This window comes from Chiloscyllium plagiosum, chromosome 27, assembly GCF_004010195.1.
Source record: "Chiloscyllium plagiosum isolate BGI_BamShark_2017 chromosome 27, ASM401019v2, whole genome shotgun sequence".
In the NCBI taxonomy this organism is placed as follows: domain Eukaryota; kingdom Metazoa; phylum Chordata; class Chondrichthyes; order Orectolobiformes; family Hemiscylliidae; genus Chiloscyllium; species Chiloscyllium plagiosum.
This window is the reverse complement of record NC_057736.1, coordinates 48,004,841-48,022,165: the sequence shown is the minus strand read 5'-3', so window position 1 is coordinate 48,022,165 and position 17,325 is coordinate 48,004,841. Positions and strand designations below refer to the sequence as shown.

The 17,325-nt window shown below is 43.8% G+C and overlaps 1 protein-coding gene across 2 annotated transcripts in view; it reads right to left on the bottom strand.

Annotated features, from left to right (window-relative positions):
• The window catches only part of tinagl1 (tubulointerstitial nephritis antigen-like 1), a 103,819-nt gene that overhangs the window by 78,551 nt on the left and 7,943 nt on the right, over window positions 1–17,325 (bottom strand). For both annotated transcript variants that reach the window (XM_043717968.1, XM_043717967.1), the window contains exon 3: window positions 9,890–9,953. In XM_043717968.1, coding sequence (XP_043573903.1) covers window positions 9,890–9,953 — 64 coding nt within the window. The remainder of the gene's footprint in view (window positions 1–9,889; window positions 9,954–17,325) is intronic.

The window sequence follows — 17,325 nt, the reverse complement described above, 5'->3', positions numbered from 1 at the left end:
TTGGGAAGACCTTTGAACCACACTTAGTCTGGCCACTCCTTCGTGACCTTGTCATCATTGTGGTCTGTCAGGAGCAAGGAGCTCCTGATGTCATTGCCAAATGAACCAGAGATGTCTATCCAGTATGTGAGGGGGAGCTAAATGCATTGATTGAAGCAAAGTAAGTGATTGAATGCTGCACATCCATCAATGGGACTTGGAGCATGAGAGTTTACAACTTGAGCTGCAGAAGCTGTGACAACCAGTGACTGTGGATTTTGAATATCAAACTGCTTGAAGGAAATTTTAAATTAAATTTCAGGTAAAGGGCAACAGGTGATGGAGTAAAGTGAGATTCCAGTGTTTACATTCCATGTCTCAGACATGAATTGGACTCTGGACAGCCCAATGAGCGAGTTGACAGCTATCTGTACACAGTTTATAGTTCTAGATTGACACACAGTGGTGTATGCTTATCCAACAAACACGGTGTCTCCAGCCACATTATCATATAAATTGTGGGAACAAGAAACCCCGCCCCCCTAGATTGTGGAACCTGTCCGATCAACAGATTTCACAGAAAGGCCCTGTCAATCTGTAACTCATAGAGTCATCGAGAGGTACAGCATGGAAACAGACCCTTCGGTCCAACTCATCCATGCCGACCAGATATCTTATATTAATCTAATCCCATTGGCTACCACTTGGCCCATATCCCTGTAAAGCCTTCCTATTCACATACCCATTCAGGTGCCTTTCAAAGGTTGAAACTGTATCAGCCTCCGCCACTTCCTCTGACAGCTTATTCCATATACTGTCTGTGTGAAAAAGTTACCCCTTAGGTCCCTTTTAAATCTTTCCCTCTTACCCTAAACCTATGCCCTCTAGTTCTGGATTCCCCCATCCAGGGAAAAGACTTTGTCTTTTTACCCTATCCAAGCCACTCATGATTTCATAAACCTCGATAAGTCACCCCTCAGCCTCTGACGCTCCAGGGAAAACAGTCCCAGCCTATTCAACCTCTCCCAATAGCTCAAATCCTCCAACCCTGGCAACATCCTTGTAAATCTTTTCTGAACCCTTTCAAGTTTCACAACATCCTTCCGAAAGGAAGGAGACCAGAATTGCACACAATATTCCAACAGTGGCCTAACCAATGTCCTGTACAGCCGCAACATGACCTCCTAGCTCCTATATTCAATACTCTGACCAATAAAGGAAAGCATACCAAACGCCTTCTTCACTATCCTATCTACCTGCAACTCCACTTTCAAGGTACTGTGAACCTGCACTTCATGGTCTCTTTGTTCAAGAACACTCTCCAGGATCTTATCATTCAGTATATAAGCTCTGCTCTGATTTGCTTTTCCAAAAAGCAGCACCTCACATTTGTCTAAATTAAACTCCATCTGCCATTCCTCAACCTTTTGGCCCATCTGATCAAGATCCCATTTCACTCTGAAGTAACCTTCTTTGCTGTCCACTACATCTCCAATTTTGGTGACATCTGCAAACTTACTAACCATTCCCCCATGTTTATATCCAAATCATTTATATAAATGACGTAAAGCAGTGGATCCAGCACCGATCCTTGTGGCACTCCACTGGTCACAGGCCTCCAGCCTGAAAAGCAACCCTCCACCACCACCTTCTGTCTTCTACCTTCGAGCCAGTTTTGTATTTAAATGGCTACTTCTCCCTGTATTCCATGAGATCTAACCTTGCCAACCAGCCTACCATGAGGGACCTTGTCGAACACTTTACTGAAGTCCATATAGATTATGTCCACAGCTCTGCCCTCAATCCTCTTTGTTACTTCTCCAAAAAACTCAATCAAGTTCGTGAAACATGATTTCCTGCACACAAAGCCATGTTGACTATGCAGTCATTGTTTTTACCTATCCCTAATCAGTCCTTGTCTTTTCAAATACAGGTATGTCCTGTCCCTCAGAATTCTCTCTAACAATTTGCCGACCACCAATGTTAGGCTCACCAGTCTATAGTTCCCTGGCTTGTTCTTACCAGCTTTCTGAGATAGTGGCATCACATTAGCCAACCTCCAGTCTTCTGGCACCTTACCTGTTACTTTCGATGATACAAATATCTCACCAAGGAGCCCAGAATCACTTCCCTAGCTTCTTACAGAGTTCTAGGGTACGTTTGATCAGGCACCTAGGATTTATCCACCTTTATGCATTTAAGGCATCCAGCACCTCCTCCTCTGTAATATGTACATTTATTTCCCCACATTCTATATCTTCCATGTCCTTTTCCCCAGTAAACACTGATGCAAAATACCCGTTTAGTATCTCCCCCATCTTCTGCGGCTTCACACAAAGGCCGCCTTGCTGATCTTTGACAGGCCCTATTCTCTACCTCGTTACCCTTTTATCCTTAATGTATTTGTAAAAATCCTTTGGATTCTCCTTAACTCTATTTGCCAAAACTATCTCATGTCCCCTTTTTGCTCTCCTGATTTCCCTCTTAAGTATATTCCTACTGCCTTTATACTCTTCTAAGGATTCACTCAATTCCTGCTATCTATACCTGACATATGCCTCCTTTTTCTTAACCAAAATCTCAATTTTTTTAGTCATCAAGTGTTCCCTACACTTTTCAGCCTTTCCTTTCACCCTAACAGGAACATATTGGCTCTTGACTTCTGTTCTAACTTTTGTCCCAATCAGCTTTTGAAAGTTCCTGCCTAATACCGTCAAAATTGTCCTTCCTCCAATGAAGACCTTGAACTTTTACATCCAGTCTATCCTTTTCCATCACCAATTAGAATACTTGCCCAATCTTATTTCCCAAGAGGAGGTCAAGTTTTGCACCTTCTGTAATGGGTATATCCACATAGTGAATCAGAAAATGTTCGTGTACACACTTAAATTCCTCTCCACCTAAAATCTTAACACTTTAGCAGTCTCAGTCTATGTTGATAAAGTTAAAATCCCCCACCATAACCACCCTATCATTCCTACAAATAACAGATCTCCTTACAAATTTGTTTCTCAATTTCCTGTTGACTATTGGGGGGGGGGAGGTGGGGGTCTGCAGTACAATCCCAATAAGGTGATCATTGCTTTCTTATTTCTCAGTTTCACCAAAATAACCTCCCTCGATGGATTCCCAAGAATATTCTCCCTATCCCTAATTACAGCCGTGAGTTCAGCAAAGGCCGAGACTAAAGTTACAAAAGTAACAGGAGATCTATTTTGCAACTCAGCGCTACGCTAAATATCTGATGGTAGTTTCCCCTTGGAATATATGCCCTTCCTAATACAAAGTTTAGAATTATTACATTTTTCCAGCTTGCCTCCAAGAGTTTTTAAAATGGTAAACAACAGCTTTAGTTGCCTTTTGCTCTCACTCCCTCTGCTTTTCTCACATTCCCCATTTTCCTGGAGGATATCCTGATATTCTTAATCAATCCACCTTCCCTTCTTACATTCTTCCTTTGAGCAAAGGTATTCTCCATGGCCTCCCCTCCCACTCTTGAATCACTGTCCTTTGCCCCATGACTCATCAACCGATGGTCCCCTTTCCGACTGCTGTCTTGAAATACAGTGTCAAAACAACAAGAGGAAACACAACAAACACCAGGTTTTGCTGCTAGCAGCAGGAAGTACATTGTGGTTTCAAGTGTGGCTCAGTGGAAACACTCCCACCTCAAATAGAAAGTTGAGGGCTCATGTTGTATCAGAGACTGGAGCAGGTTAATGTGGCAGTGCTGAAAATTCCACATATAGCCCACAAACAGAGATATTTTGTATTGTTTTTGAATGTCACATTTTGAAGTAAGAAAATGGGGATCACTTGATCAGAATTGAAAAGCTGCAGTGATCTCTTAAGGGGGTAACTGGAAGGCAGCAGACTGAGGATTTGACTTAGGCGTAGTAGACGAATGGATATTACAGCAGGATTGTAGATAAGCTTTAGTGGATGTGTGAGGATGGTGAAAGACAGATGAATGGGAAACATCACATGACAGCACATTTCCTGGCAGAAGTTTAGCTATAAATAGGAAAGAACAATTTCAGTGCAACACTGAGGGAGGGCTTCACTGTCAGAGGCTTTTGAGCTCAAATATATTATGTTAAACCAAGGCCCCATCAACTCCCTCAAATAAAAATAGAACATTACAGCGCAGTTCAGGCTCTTCAGCCCTCAATGTTGTGTCGACCTGCAGAACTAAACTGAAGCCCATCTAACCTAAACTATTCCATTCTTGTCCAATTGCCTATCCAATGCCCATAAAGTTGACGAGTCTACTACATTGCAGGCAGTGTGTTCCATGCCCCTACTACTCTCTGAGTAAAGAAACTACCTCTGAATTTTGTCCTATATCTATCACCCCTCAATTTAAAGCTAGGCCCCCTCGTGCTAGCCATCATTAATCCTATGAAAAAAGCTCTCACTGTCCATCCGATCTAACCCTCTGATTATCTTATATGTCTCAATTAAGTCACCTCTCAACCGTCTTCTCTCTAACAAATACAGCCTCAAGTCCCTCAGCCTTTCCTCATAAGACCTTTCCTCTATACCAGGCAACATCCTACTAAATTTCCTCTAAACCCTTTCCAAAGCTTCCACATGCTTCCTATAATGCGGTGACCAGAACAGCACACAATACTCCAAGTGCAGCCACACCAGAGCTTTGTACAGCTGCAGTATGACCACATGGTTTTGAAACCCAATCCCTCTACTAATAATAGCTAACACACTGTTTTCCTTCTTAACATCCCTATCAAGCTGGATGGCAACTTTGAGGGATCTATGTGCATGGACACCGAGATCTCTCTGCTCATCCACACCACCAAGAATCTTACCACTAGCCCTGTACTCTGCATTCCTGTTACTCCTTCCAAAGTAAATGACCTCACACTTTTCCACTTTAAACTCCATTTGCCACCTCTCAGCCCAATTCTGCAGCTTATCTATGTCCCTCTGTAACCTACAACATCCTTCTGCACTATCCACAACTGTACTGACCTAATGTCTTCCACAAATCTACTAGCCCATCCTTCTATGCCCTCATCCAGGCCATCTATAAAAATGACAAACAGCAGTGGCCCGAAGACAGATCCTTGTAGTACACCACTAGTAACTGAACTCCAGGATGAACATTTCCCATCAACCACCACATTCTGTCTTCTTTCAGCTAGCCAATTTCTGATCCAAACCACTAAATCACCCTCAATCGCATGCCTCTTTATTTTGTCACATTTGTCCACATACCATGGGGAACATTATCAAATACCTTACTGAAATCCATATACACATCAAGGTTTTTACCCTCATCTACCTGTTTGGTCACCTTCTCAAAGAATTCAATAAGGTTTGTGAGGCACAACCTACCATTCACAAAACTGTGTTGACTATCCCGAATCAACTTATCCTACTGAGATGATTATAAATCCTACTTCCTATAACCTTTTCCAACACGTTACCCACAACCAAAGCAAGGCTCACTGGTCTATAATTACCAGGGTTGTCTCTACTCCCCTTCTTTAACAAGGGAACAACATTTACTATCCTCCAGTCTTCTGGTACTATTCCTATAGACAATGACAACATAAAAATCAAAGCCAAAGGCTCTGCAATTTCCTCCCTGGCTTCCCAGAAAATCCTAGGATAAATCCCATCTGGCCCAGGGGACTTATCTATTTTCACGCTTTCAAGAATTTCTCACACCTCCTCCTCCGTCTCATCTTGTAGCCTGTATCTCACTATTCTCCTCGATAACAGTCTTTTTCAAGTGTGAATGCTAATGCAAAATATTCATTTAGTGCTTCCCTTTTGGGGTGGCACGGTGGCTCAGTGGTTAGCACTGCTGACTCACAGCACCAGGGTCCCAGGTTTGATTCCAGCCTCAGGTGACTGACTGTGTGGAGTTTGCACATTCTCCCCGTGTCTGTGTGGGTTTCCTCCGGGTGCTCTGGTTTCCTCCAACAGTCCAAAGATGTGTAGGTCAGGTGAATTTGCAAAGCTAAATTGCCCATACTTTTAGGTGCATTAGTCAGAGGGAAATGGAGGTGGGTTACTCTTCGGAGGGTCGGTGTGGACTGGTTGGGCCGAAGGTAAAAACAATGACTGCAGATGCTGGAAACCAGATTCTGGATTAGTGGTGCTGGAAGAGCACAGCAGTTCAGGCAGCATCCCAGAAGGCCCTTGGATGCTGCCTGAACTGGTTGGCCGAAGGGCCTGTTTCCACACTGTAGGGAATCTAATCTATCTCCGTTGACTCCATGTGCAACTTCCTACTACTGTCCTTGATTGGCCCTAATTACTCTCGTCATTCTTTTATCCTTTATATACCTATAGAAAGCTTTAGGGTTTTCCCTGATCCAATTTGCCAACAACTTCTCATGTCCCCTCCTCACCTGTCTGAGCTCTCTCTTTAGGTCTTCCCTGTTGACCTTGTAACTCTCAATCGCCCTAACTGAGCCTTCACAACTCATCCTAACATAAGCCATCTTCTTCCTCTTGACAAGAGATTCAACTTCCTTAGTAAACTACGGCTCCTGCACTCGACCTCTTCCTCCCTGCCTGACATACTTAGCAAAGACACACAGTAGCTGTTCATTGAATAAGATCCACATTTCTATTGTGCCCATCCCCTGAGGTTTCCGTCCCCATCCTAAATCTTGTCTGATCGCATCATATTGCCTTTCCCCTAGCTATAGCTCTTGCCCTCTGGTGTATACCTGTCCCTTTCCATCACTAAAGTAAACATAACTGATTTGTGGTCACTATCACCAAAGTGCTCACCTTCCTCCAAATCTAACACCTGACTGGGTTCATTAACCAGTACCAAATCTAACGCCTGTCCTCGCCCCTTGTTGGCCTGTCTACTTACTGTGTCAGAAAACCCTTCTACACACATTGGACAAAAACTGACCCATCTAAGTTCCTTGAACTATAGTATTCCCAGTCATATTTGGGAAGTTGAAGTTCCACATAACAACTACCATGTCACTCTCGCTCCTATTGAGAATAATCATTGCTATCCTTTCCTCTACATCTCTGGAATTATTTGGACGCCTATAGAAAAACATAAATGATCCTGAAGAGTTCACTATTCTGATCAATTTCTCTCAATCAAATCACAAGAATCCAATTCAGATTATGCAGACTTTATCACATTACTATTTGCTGTCTCCATGTTTCCCAATTCTAAGCAGTGACTACACTCAAGTATTTTATTTTGGATGCCCAAGATCATGAAATGCCCTCATGAAATACCCTAAAAAAATCAGGTTCTTTGTTCCCACATCCATCTGGTTATGGTGCCTCATGTACTCTTGGCATATTCAGCTAATTTTGGATTTAAGGAGGAAGGAGGAAGGCTTTAGGAAGGTGCAGATAACAATGAGGAAATTCAGATACGTGGATATATTGGAGAAGTCAGGACTGTTCTTATTGCAGAAGGCTGAGAGGAGATTTGGTTTACAAAATTGTGAGGAGTCTGGGCAGAGTAGACAGGGTGAGAATGCTCCCATTGGTGGAGCATTGGAGGACCACAGGGAACTAACGGGAGATAACTTGCAAAATCAAAAGATGAAAGGAGGAGAACCTGGTCACACAGAGTTGTTAGAGTTCAGAGTGGAATGTACTGTCTGAGAGAGTGGAGTAGAGACAGGTTCAATTCTGTGAGACAGAAAATAGAAGCAGGAAAGTAGGATGCCTTTGAGCCTGCTCCATCACTCATCCTGATCATGTCTGATTACTCAGCTCAATGGCCTGCTCCTGCTTTTGCCCCAAATTCTTTTTGAAATCATTCAATGTTTTGGCCTCAACTGTTTTCTGTGGTAGTGAATTCCACAGGCTCACTCATTGGGTGAAGAAATTTCCCTTCATCCTCAGTCCTAAAAAGCCTACCCCATATCTTTAGACCATGACCCTTCATTCTGAACTCCCTAGCCATGAGAAACGTCCTTCCTTCATCTACCCAGATTTATCCAGTTAGAAGTTTATGGTTTCAACGGGATTTCCTCCTCATTTTTCTGAGCTCCAGACAATATAAACTTAACTGATTCAACTCCTCAGAGATTAGTCCCACCATCCCAGGAATCAGTCTGGTAAACCTTTGGTAAATCCCCTCTATAGCAAGAACATCCTTCTTTGAGATAAGGAACACCAAAATGGCTCACAATTTTCCAAGTATTGCCTCAGCAAGGTCCTGTATAATTGCAACAAGACATCCTTACTCCTGTACTTGAATCTTTTTGCTATGAAGGCCAATGCACCTTTTGCCTTCTTCACCACCTGTGGCAACTGCATATTTACTTTCAGTGACTGGCATACAAGGACATTCCTCTCTTTTAATTTATAGTCAGATAATAATTTGCCTTCCTGTTTTTGCTACAAAAGTGGATAACCTCACATTTATTCATATTATACTGCATTTACCATGTATTTGCTCACTTGTCTATATCACACTGAAGCATCTCTGCATCCTCCTCAAAACTCATCTTTCCACCCAGCTTTGAGTCATCTGCAAATGTGGAGATTTTACAGTTAGTTCCCTCATCTAAATCATTAATACATGTTATGAGTAGCTGCAATCCTAGCACTGATTCTTGCAGTACCCTCTCTGCTGTACTTCTGCCTGTCATTTGGAAAAGAAATGTTTATTTCCATTTTTTAACCTGTCCATCAACCAGGTTTCTATTCACTTCAAAACACTGTCCCAATCCCGTGCACTTTAACTGGACCAGCCTACCTCCTGTATGGAATTGCCAAAAGCCTTCTGAAAATCTAAAACAAAAGCACATCAGCTGGCTCCCCTTCATCAACTCTTCTAGTTATACACAAAGAATTCCAGTAGATTTGTCAAGCATGAATCCATGCTGAATCTGTCTGATCCTCCAACTATTTTCCATAAGCTCAGCTATTAATTCTTTTTAAACAGACTCCAACATATTCCCCACTGCTGACGTCAGGCTCACTGGTCTATAACTTCCAGTTTTCTCTTCACCTCCCTTCTTAAATATTAACTACCTTCTAATCTGTAGAAAGTTTTCCAGAATCTATTGAATCTTGGATGATGATGGCCAATGCATCCACTATTTCTAGGGACACTTCCTTACGTACTCTAGGATGTGGATTATCCCGCCCTGAGGATTTATTGGTTTTCAATCCTATCAATTTCCCCAGCTTATACTGATTATCTTCAGTACCTCCCTCTCACTAAACCCTGCATTCCCCAGCAGTGCTGGTATTTTGGTTCTGTGTTCACAAAGAAGGATATGATGACTCCCTGTTATAAATCCCACTATTTCCTACATAACTTAGCAGGTGGCTTCAATCATTTTCCCCTTCATATATTTATATAAACTTTTACAGTCAGTTTCCTAGCTCCCCATAAGCTTATTCTTGTACTCAATTTCCCCTTTCCTAATCAACAAGCTGGTCTCTGTCCTTTGCTGAATTCTAAATTGCTCCCACTCTTCAGGATTATTGACCAGAAAAAAATGACAATTTGTACGCTTCTTCCTGGGAGCTAAGACTATCCCTAATTTCCCTTGTAAGCCATGGTTTGGCCACCTTTGCCATTTAACTTTTGCATTCGACAGCAATGAACCATTGTTACAATTCACCTAGGCATTTTTGAATGTTTGCATGCCATTCCACCATCATCCCTTGAAGTAAAGTGTCCCAATCTTTCATTGCCAACTCATGTCTCACACCATTGTAATGTCCTCAATTTAGATTCAAGACCTAGTCTCAGATTCACCCAGATCAATCTCCAACTTGATGAGGAATTCGATCACATTATGGTCACTCAATCTCAAGTGGTTTGTAAGCATTCTAGATTTCAAATTTCAATTCACAGCTTGCAACCATACAAAGAGATCTCCTAGCATAGTGTAATCACTAAGTACAGCTGTCTGTAGGTAACACTTACCAGAGGTTGCAGTTCTCTTGATATGTGGCTCCTGATGGGTATTGGAGCCCATTCTTTATACAATCTAGAATAGAGTGAGAGAGACATTTAGCACAGGACCATTGGAAGTGAAAGACAAAAATTGACAGCAAATTGACAGTAAAAAGCTAAAGGTAGAACTAACCTTTCAACTGTTGTAAAAAAGGATAATATTGCCCTGAGAGTGGGGATATCATGTGAACCTGATCAACTGGAGTGGCCTTACTCCAGCAGGTCAGATCCTCAGAGAAAGCACGCAGCTCACGGCTGCACAAGGCTGTTCCTTCTGTGGTCATGATCCCCACCCAGACTCAACTTCCCACCAGCCCCCACTGCACAAGGCTCTCTCCTCTGTGACTGTGATCCCCAAGCAGTCTCAGTTTCCCACCAGTCCCAGTCACAGCAGCAATGGTGTGAAGCCAGGCTAATTCCCCAACAGTTCTGGTGAACTGAACCAGTGCTCAGAATTCCTATACTTGAGTACAGTACATGTGGTAATAAAGTGTAATTCTAATCCTTCATTCCAGTTCATGTAACATTGACCTATGCAGTACAGCAGGCAGTCATTTAGCCTCTCACAATCATCCCATGCCTGGGGCATACCCTTGCCTGTTCACCACTAAGCCACTGGCATCGAGTCATAATTTCTTGCACTTTCACAATATCCTAAGGAATTGAATACCCTAACACTGGAGAAACCTTTCAACTCTTAACAAACTATTTCTATTGGTTTGACGTGGGCTTCCAGTTCCAAAGCCCACTCCAAGTCTGCCAGCACCAGCACGGAGTACTCTTGACCCAATCTCAAGGATTATGGAGTCAGCCTCAGAGTGAGGCAATGTAAGGAACAGTAGAGGCAAAAAGCATTGCCCCCCATAAGTACTCTGCACATCACTCTGCTCAATGGCCCCCATCAGCAACTAATCAACCTTTAGAAACACACTCCAACAAATACCCTGCGTCTCCACCAGTATTTACCACACACTCACCCTCTGTCATTCTGTCAATAGAAATTGCACCCCAGCATGAGGTATTGTGCAATGGGACCCATACACCAGCAAGTAATCAGAAAGGTGGGGGAAAAGTTCCCTCACACATTTTCACTCATCCTCACATTACAATACAAGAGTTAATTGGGATACATGCAACTTTCATTCTTAATCACCTTCAACGTGGAATGACTTGGAGGAATGTGATTGAGTTTGTAACCCTACTGAATGCCTGGGGTATTAGACAGTGTCTGTAACGCATGAAGCCTAATGTGGAGGAAAGCTCACTAATCCTCGAGGAATGTGCTCCACAATCTCAGGTCTGTAACCTCCACTGCAAGGAGCCTTCCTCCTCCTCAGCAGCAGTGTAGCCAGAAATCATCTGGACACACTTCAGAAACTCTTTACATCTTCAGTTTTCCTGTAAATGTTTTTATTCATTTATTGGAAGTACCTCTTTCAAAAAACAGCCACACAAATTTAAAAAAAGGTAACACTGATCAAGGCAACCTAGCCTTTATCCTAGTATCAGTCTCCAATTAAGGAAAGATCCCTTGGCAAAAGGAACAAGGCCCACTTCAACACCATGAAGGAACATTTCTCCACCAATAGCACTCTTCAATGCAGAACCTCCAGAATCCATAAACCTGGCAATCCACTAGTGCCCAAGGGTCACCAGACCCAGAATAAACCAGCTCTTTAAAACATTTCTAGAAGCCTAATGGATAGTACCTCCTCATCTTTTCCTGTAGCTCAACCTTGATTTAGTTGGTAGGACTCCCATCTCAAAGTCACATGGTTCTTACTTCAAGTGCCATTATGGAGCTTAAGCAAGAAAATTAAAGCAGACACTTCAGTGCAGTATTGAGGGAGTGCTGCACTGTCAGAGGCACTGTTTGTTGTGTAAGCTGATAAACTGAGGTCCCAGCTGCTGTTCAAATGGATGTGCAAGATCCTAAAGCAGTATTTGAAGAAGGGCAGGGAGCGTTCCCTGGAGTTCTGGCTAATATCTATTCTTCAATCAATACCACAAATAGATCTCTGATCATTATCAGATTAATATTTATGGGAGCTTGCTGTGCACTAAGTGGCTGCTGTGCTTCCTACAACAGTGTGCAAAACTCAAAGACACTTCACACTAAAGTCTTTGAGACAGTCAATGTTCTGTAAAGTGTTGTGCAACTGCAATTCTCTCTTTCCAGGTGAGGGTGGGGATGCTGTGTTTCAGGTCCCAGGTCAGATGCTTGATTGATCAGAGTCTGGTACCTGTTGCAAGCGGGGGAACCAATTGGGGCCGACTCGGATGGGAGGTCAAAGGAGGCAGTTAAAATATTTTGGTAGAAAACAAAGTACACGATGGCTCAGTGGTTAGCACTGCTGCCTCACAATGCCAGGGACCTGGGTTCGATTCCAGTCTTGGGTGACTGTCTGTATGCAGTTTGCACATTCTCCCTATGTTTGCATGGGTTTCCTCCCACAGCCCAAAGATGACTAGGTTAGGTGGATTGGCCATGCTAAATTGCCCATAGTCAGGGGTAAGTTATAGGGGAGGGCAATAGGATTGGGTGGATTACTCTTTGGAGGGTCGGTGTGGACTTATTGGGCTGAAGGGCCTGCATCCCTACTGTAGGAAATCTAGTCAAAACAATTCCTCAGGATCAGCTGGAAATAAAACCTACCATCGTCACCTCACTCTTACCCAGGGGCAATTGCAGCCCAAACCCTTTAACTGCAGCCTGGAGTGACCCAATATACCTCTTAGCTAGATCAAAGCTCACCAGGTATAGGAAACAGATACCAACAATGTCAAATGAGGACAACATCCCAAGACTGTTTAATTCAACACCATCAGCAGTGCCGACAGGATAGAATATTAAATTTGCAACACACACTTCATTGGAGACATGATGTTGGGGGGGGGAAGTGGGGTGGCTACAAAGGGTGAAAGGAGAAGGGAGAGGGAGAGGGATTTGCCAGACTGAGCCTTGGGCTGGTGCGACTGTCCCATGAGGAGACTGGGTCTTGTGTTCTCTGCAGTTTCACAGGATGTGGTGTACTCAAACCTACAAAATGCTTACAGGACTTGACAGGATCTGTGCAGCAGGTTTATCTTGGCTGGTGGGAGGGGTTGGGGGTGGGGGGTGGTGTGCAGGGATTGGTTTGTGGTGGTGGTTGAGAACCAGAGGATGAGTCATGTAATATGGTATGGAGATAAGGAGGAATTTCTTCAATCAGCAGGAGGCAAATTCTCTACCCAGAGGTTGTGGCAACTCAATCATTGGGCAGGTTTGAGTGAGAAATGATACATTTCCAGATATGAATGATACCACTGTATGTGTGAATAGCACAGGAAAACATTGAAGTGGAAAATCCACCATGATCTAGTTAAAGGCAGAGTAAACTAAAGTTGCTGAATGGCTGATTCCTCTCCTATACAAAAGGAGAGTCTTGATAGGTTAACGCATTATTACAGTACTCAGAGCTGTCTCCCCTGCAGTAATATCCCCGTTGTGTCAGTGTCAGAGACTGACAGATACCTTCTGGCAGCTGTTATGTTCATGTCCCTGATAGATCATGGCTTTTAGTGAATGAATGAGCAAACAAGAGTGTATCACACTGCAGCGGGTCCCAATGGGGACTTTAGTGACTGGATTACAGACGGTAATCACTCCGAAATCACCAGTCTTCTCCTCTATGAGAGGAGAGACAAGTAAGTGATCCAAAACTTCAATGTGTCAGCAGTTGCTGGCTTGTGGGAAACAGTTGACAGTTTCCATTTACAATTTGAAGGAGATAAGAGATTACCAAGAATCAACTGGGAAAGTGGCGTCCTTCACTTAATGCCAGAGAATGATAAAGGAGCCCAGAAACAAAGCAGGCTCAAGATTGCTACTTTTACTTCTCAGCAACAGTTTGAACCCTGGGTTAAAACGACAACATTTCTCCACCCTCTAGGTTAAGTGACAAAGCTACCCTTCCTCAAAATGTACCATGTTATCTCTTTTGTTCACCTCACCGAGAAATGTAAGTCTGGATGACGAGTTGGTCTTGAGCCAGTGACCTTCTGAGAGGTGATTTTCTCTCCTTTCATAACCTGGGAACTCTGGCCAATTGAACAGACTGACCAAAGGAAAGCTAACAAATACAGAGCCATGGGGGCAACAAACCTGTGGTGGGGGCTCAGTGTTATAGGCTGCCTTATGGAACGGAGTGAACTGAGCCAAAGCATTCTATTTGGAAGCAGTCACAAAAAGGCAATAGGGTAAAATTTAGTTCAAATTTTCTTGTGTGAGACAGACAATCCCAAGTTAAGGTGAAAAGTCAGATGAACGCACACTGTCAGCAGCCACAGTGCTCAGCAAGTCACACTCCTTGGAACTGAGCAAACACATGCAGAGTTGACTCTAGTCAAAAGGAAAACAATTAAATTGTACAAAGTTCCAGCACGTGAAGCTGGGTGAGAAGAGGGCACAATCTAAAAGTGAAAGAACCTAATTTGGGTCTGAACCCAGATCACATGATAATGCTTTTTCTGTGCAAGAACAGAGACTAACAATATTCAACAGACCATGCAGCAGTTGTGAAAGGACAGACCAAACGAGCTGAATTTGCCCTGTCCTGCAACACTGCATCGTTGCTGTGGGTCAGCTTCTCAACACACTCCTACCTTTCAGCACCTCGCTGGAGCAGCACAGATTACTCACTCCACAACAGCAGGTGGATCATACCCAACTGGGGCATCACCACCTTGCACCTGCCCTCAATCCACCAGCACAGCTTCACTGGGATAAGACAGCACCGGCTCCAGCCACAAAACACCCGGAAGAGGCTGGAGATCTCTCTCCACAACGAGGCCGTTACAGTGTGGCCATGAGGGATTCTTCATTACTCACAGCCCTGCAGACAGCGACTCTGTGTTGTGGTGTCCTGTCTGCCTCGGTAAAGCCCACATCCCCTGTGACACTGTGCTTCTCAATATATATTGATTCATGTGTGGGGGGATTTGTAGATGCATTGATACAACAATTTGCGTTTATCTAGCAACTATAATGTAGCAAAGGGAGCAGGCCTTTATTTCAAAGGGAATGGAGTGTAAAAATAATGAGGTTTTGCTAAAACTATACCACAGCTGGAATATCATTGATAGTTTTGGGAAGAAAAGATATTCAGGCATTAGAGGCAGATCAGAGAACGTTCACTAGACTAGACTGATCCTGGGTTTGGAGGGATTGTCTACCGGAAGAGGTTGAGTAGGTTGGGCCTATCTTCTATATTCCAATGAATAAGAGGGAACCCAATTGAAACATGCAAGATCCCCATGAGGTCTGACAGGATGAATGCGAGGAGGCTATCTTCCCTTGTGGGAGAATCTAGGACAACAGGACATCATCTCAGGACCAGGGGTTACACACTTAAGACAGATAAGATGGAATATCTTGTGATGGTTGTAAATCTGTAGTATAGTAGACGGGTGTAAGGTGGAGTCATTCTGCAATTCATTGCTGAGGATAAACAGGTCTTTAATCAGTTAAAGGCAGGAATGTGGTATTGAGGATTATTAGATCAGCCATTATCCGTTGAATGGTAGAACAGACTCAATGGGCTGAATGGTCTATCTCTGCTCCTATGCCTTTATGGCAAAGCCCACCCCTCCTGGAGGGACCGCTGGCCAGGTATCACCGCTGATCGGGAAGACAGCTTTTTAATTCGGTGCCTCTGGGAAGCTCATGACTGACTTTCCACCACAAACAGTTTGGAGTTTCTCTGGAACTAGCCACTGATCAGGAACATGCAGCTCAATGTTTCATCAGATTCTGTCCTGCATCGAACCGACAAGACCCAACATCCCAACTGTAACACGTGTCCAAGAACAAACAATGACTTTAGGAGGGCCCGAAGATTGTGAAAGGCATAATGTAAGTTCTCACTCAATTCAATCTTCCTAGTGTTAGTTGTGGGTTCAGTTGACAACATGCACCTCTTAAGTCAAAACGTCATCAGCTGAGGTTCCACTTCAGCACAAACTCAAGCTTAACCTCCAGTGCGACACTGTCAGAGGAGCCACGCTTCAGTCACGATGTTAACAAGAGTGGCTTTCACGCATTTTAAGAAAATACCCCTGAGCACTGTTTGGCAGAAGAGCAGGGAGCTCTCCGTGGTGCCCTGATTGATACTGCTATCTCAAGATCAGATCAGATCAGTGCCTACACATCCAATAAAAACCAAAAGAACTGAGGGTGGAGTAAATCTGAAACAAAAATATCCCCAGAAATTGCTAGAAAAGCTCAGAAGATCTGTCAGGCTGTATCCCCGCCCCACCCCCTGTATCCCCGCCCCACCCCCCCAGCCTGGCAGAATGCTGCATTCCAATGCAATGCCAAGCATCCCCGGCTAAGGCCATGGTTGGGTGCTACAATAATGCAGCAATGAGCCCTCCAACATACTGGATATGCTGTGCGTCAGCCATCAGCCTGTACAGGATAGAGAGCATGCAGAAAGTGGGGGGACATCTTAGAATGGATGGGCTTTCCCTAGGCTGGAGTTTCAGTTTAAACACAAACAGCTTTGTTTTTCTCACCTTGATCTGGGAAGCAGAGTTCAGTTTGAAAGCTACAGTCGGGAGATTTGCCCCTTTGTGACCCCCCTCCTGCTCTGAGCTTCCGCATTCAACATACTGTAGGTGGTGGAACAGTCAGCAATTACCACTCCCCAACCACAGGACAACGACAGGCAAAGGTAATGTTTAACAAGCAAAAGATTTTCTCATCTATAACCTGGAGACATAGGTGGATATGAAACATTACTCTCTTCACATGATCAGCCCTGGTAATGTTTAACGTACCTTCACTGAATACCAGGGCTTTGGTTTTGTTTTTAAAAAACCTGAAATGTGTAAAACCTCAAGGCACCTGGCCATCCACCTGTTGCGAGTGTTTCACCTGGACATTGTGGTTTAATCATCATGATTAAACACTCCCCCTCCCTGTCTCCTAAGACTGCAGCCTCTTTCTCCCACATTCCCAAATGAACCTTGAATGGAGACAAACTCAGACAGAGGAAGGTACCACTGTCAAACGTGATGCAGGTACTCATTCCCAGACAGCTCCATTTCACTCAGAGAGGAAGGGGGAGCAAACTCATCACCAGGTCATCCTGGGAAGCAACTCATTTCTCCAACAAGTCTCTGTATTCAGCAAGTATGAGAAGTTACAAACATTCATGTTGTTGTTCCACTGTGGATGGTAAGACACCACCACCCCCATCAGTGGTGAGCTAGTGAAATGTTTCAACGTTCTTTTCAGATTACAATCTTAGCACTTCATGGTAAAGCAACAACATCCCTGACTTCAGAGGGAGAGAGAGAGAGAGAGAGATAGACAGAGATTGGGGGGGCTAAGAGAGAGAGGGGAGGAAGAGGTGGAGGAAGAG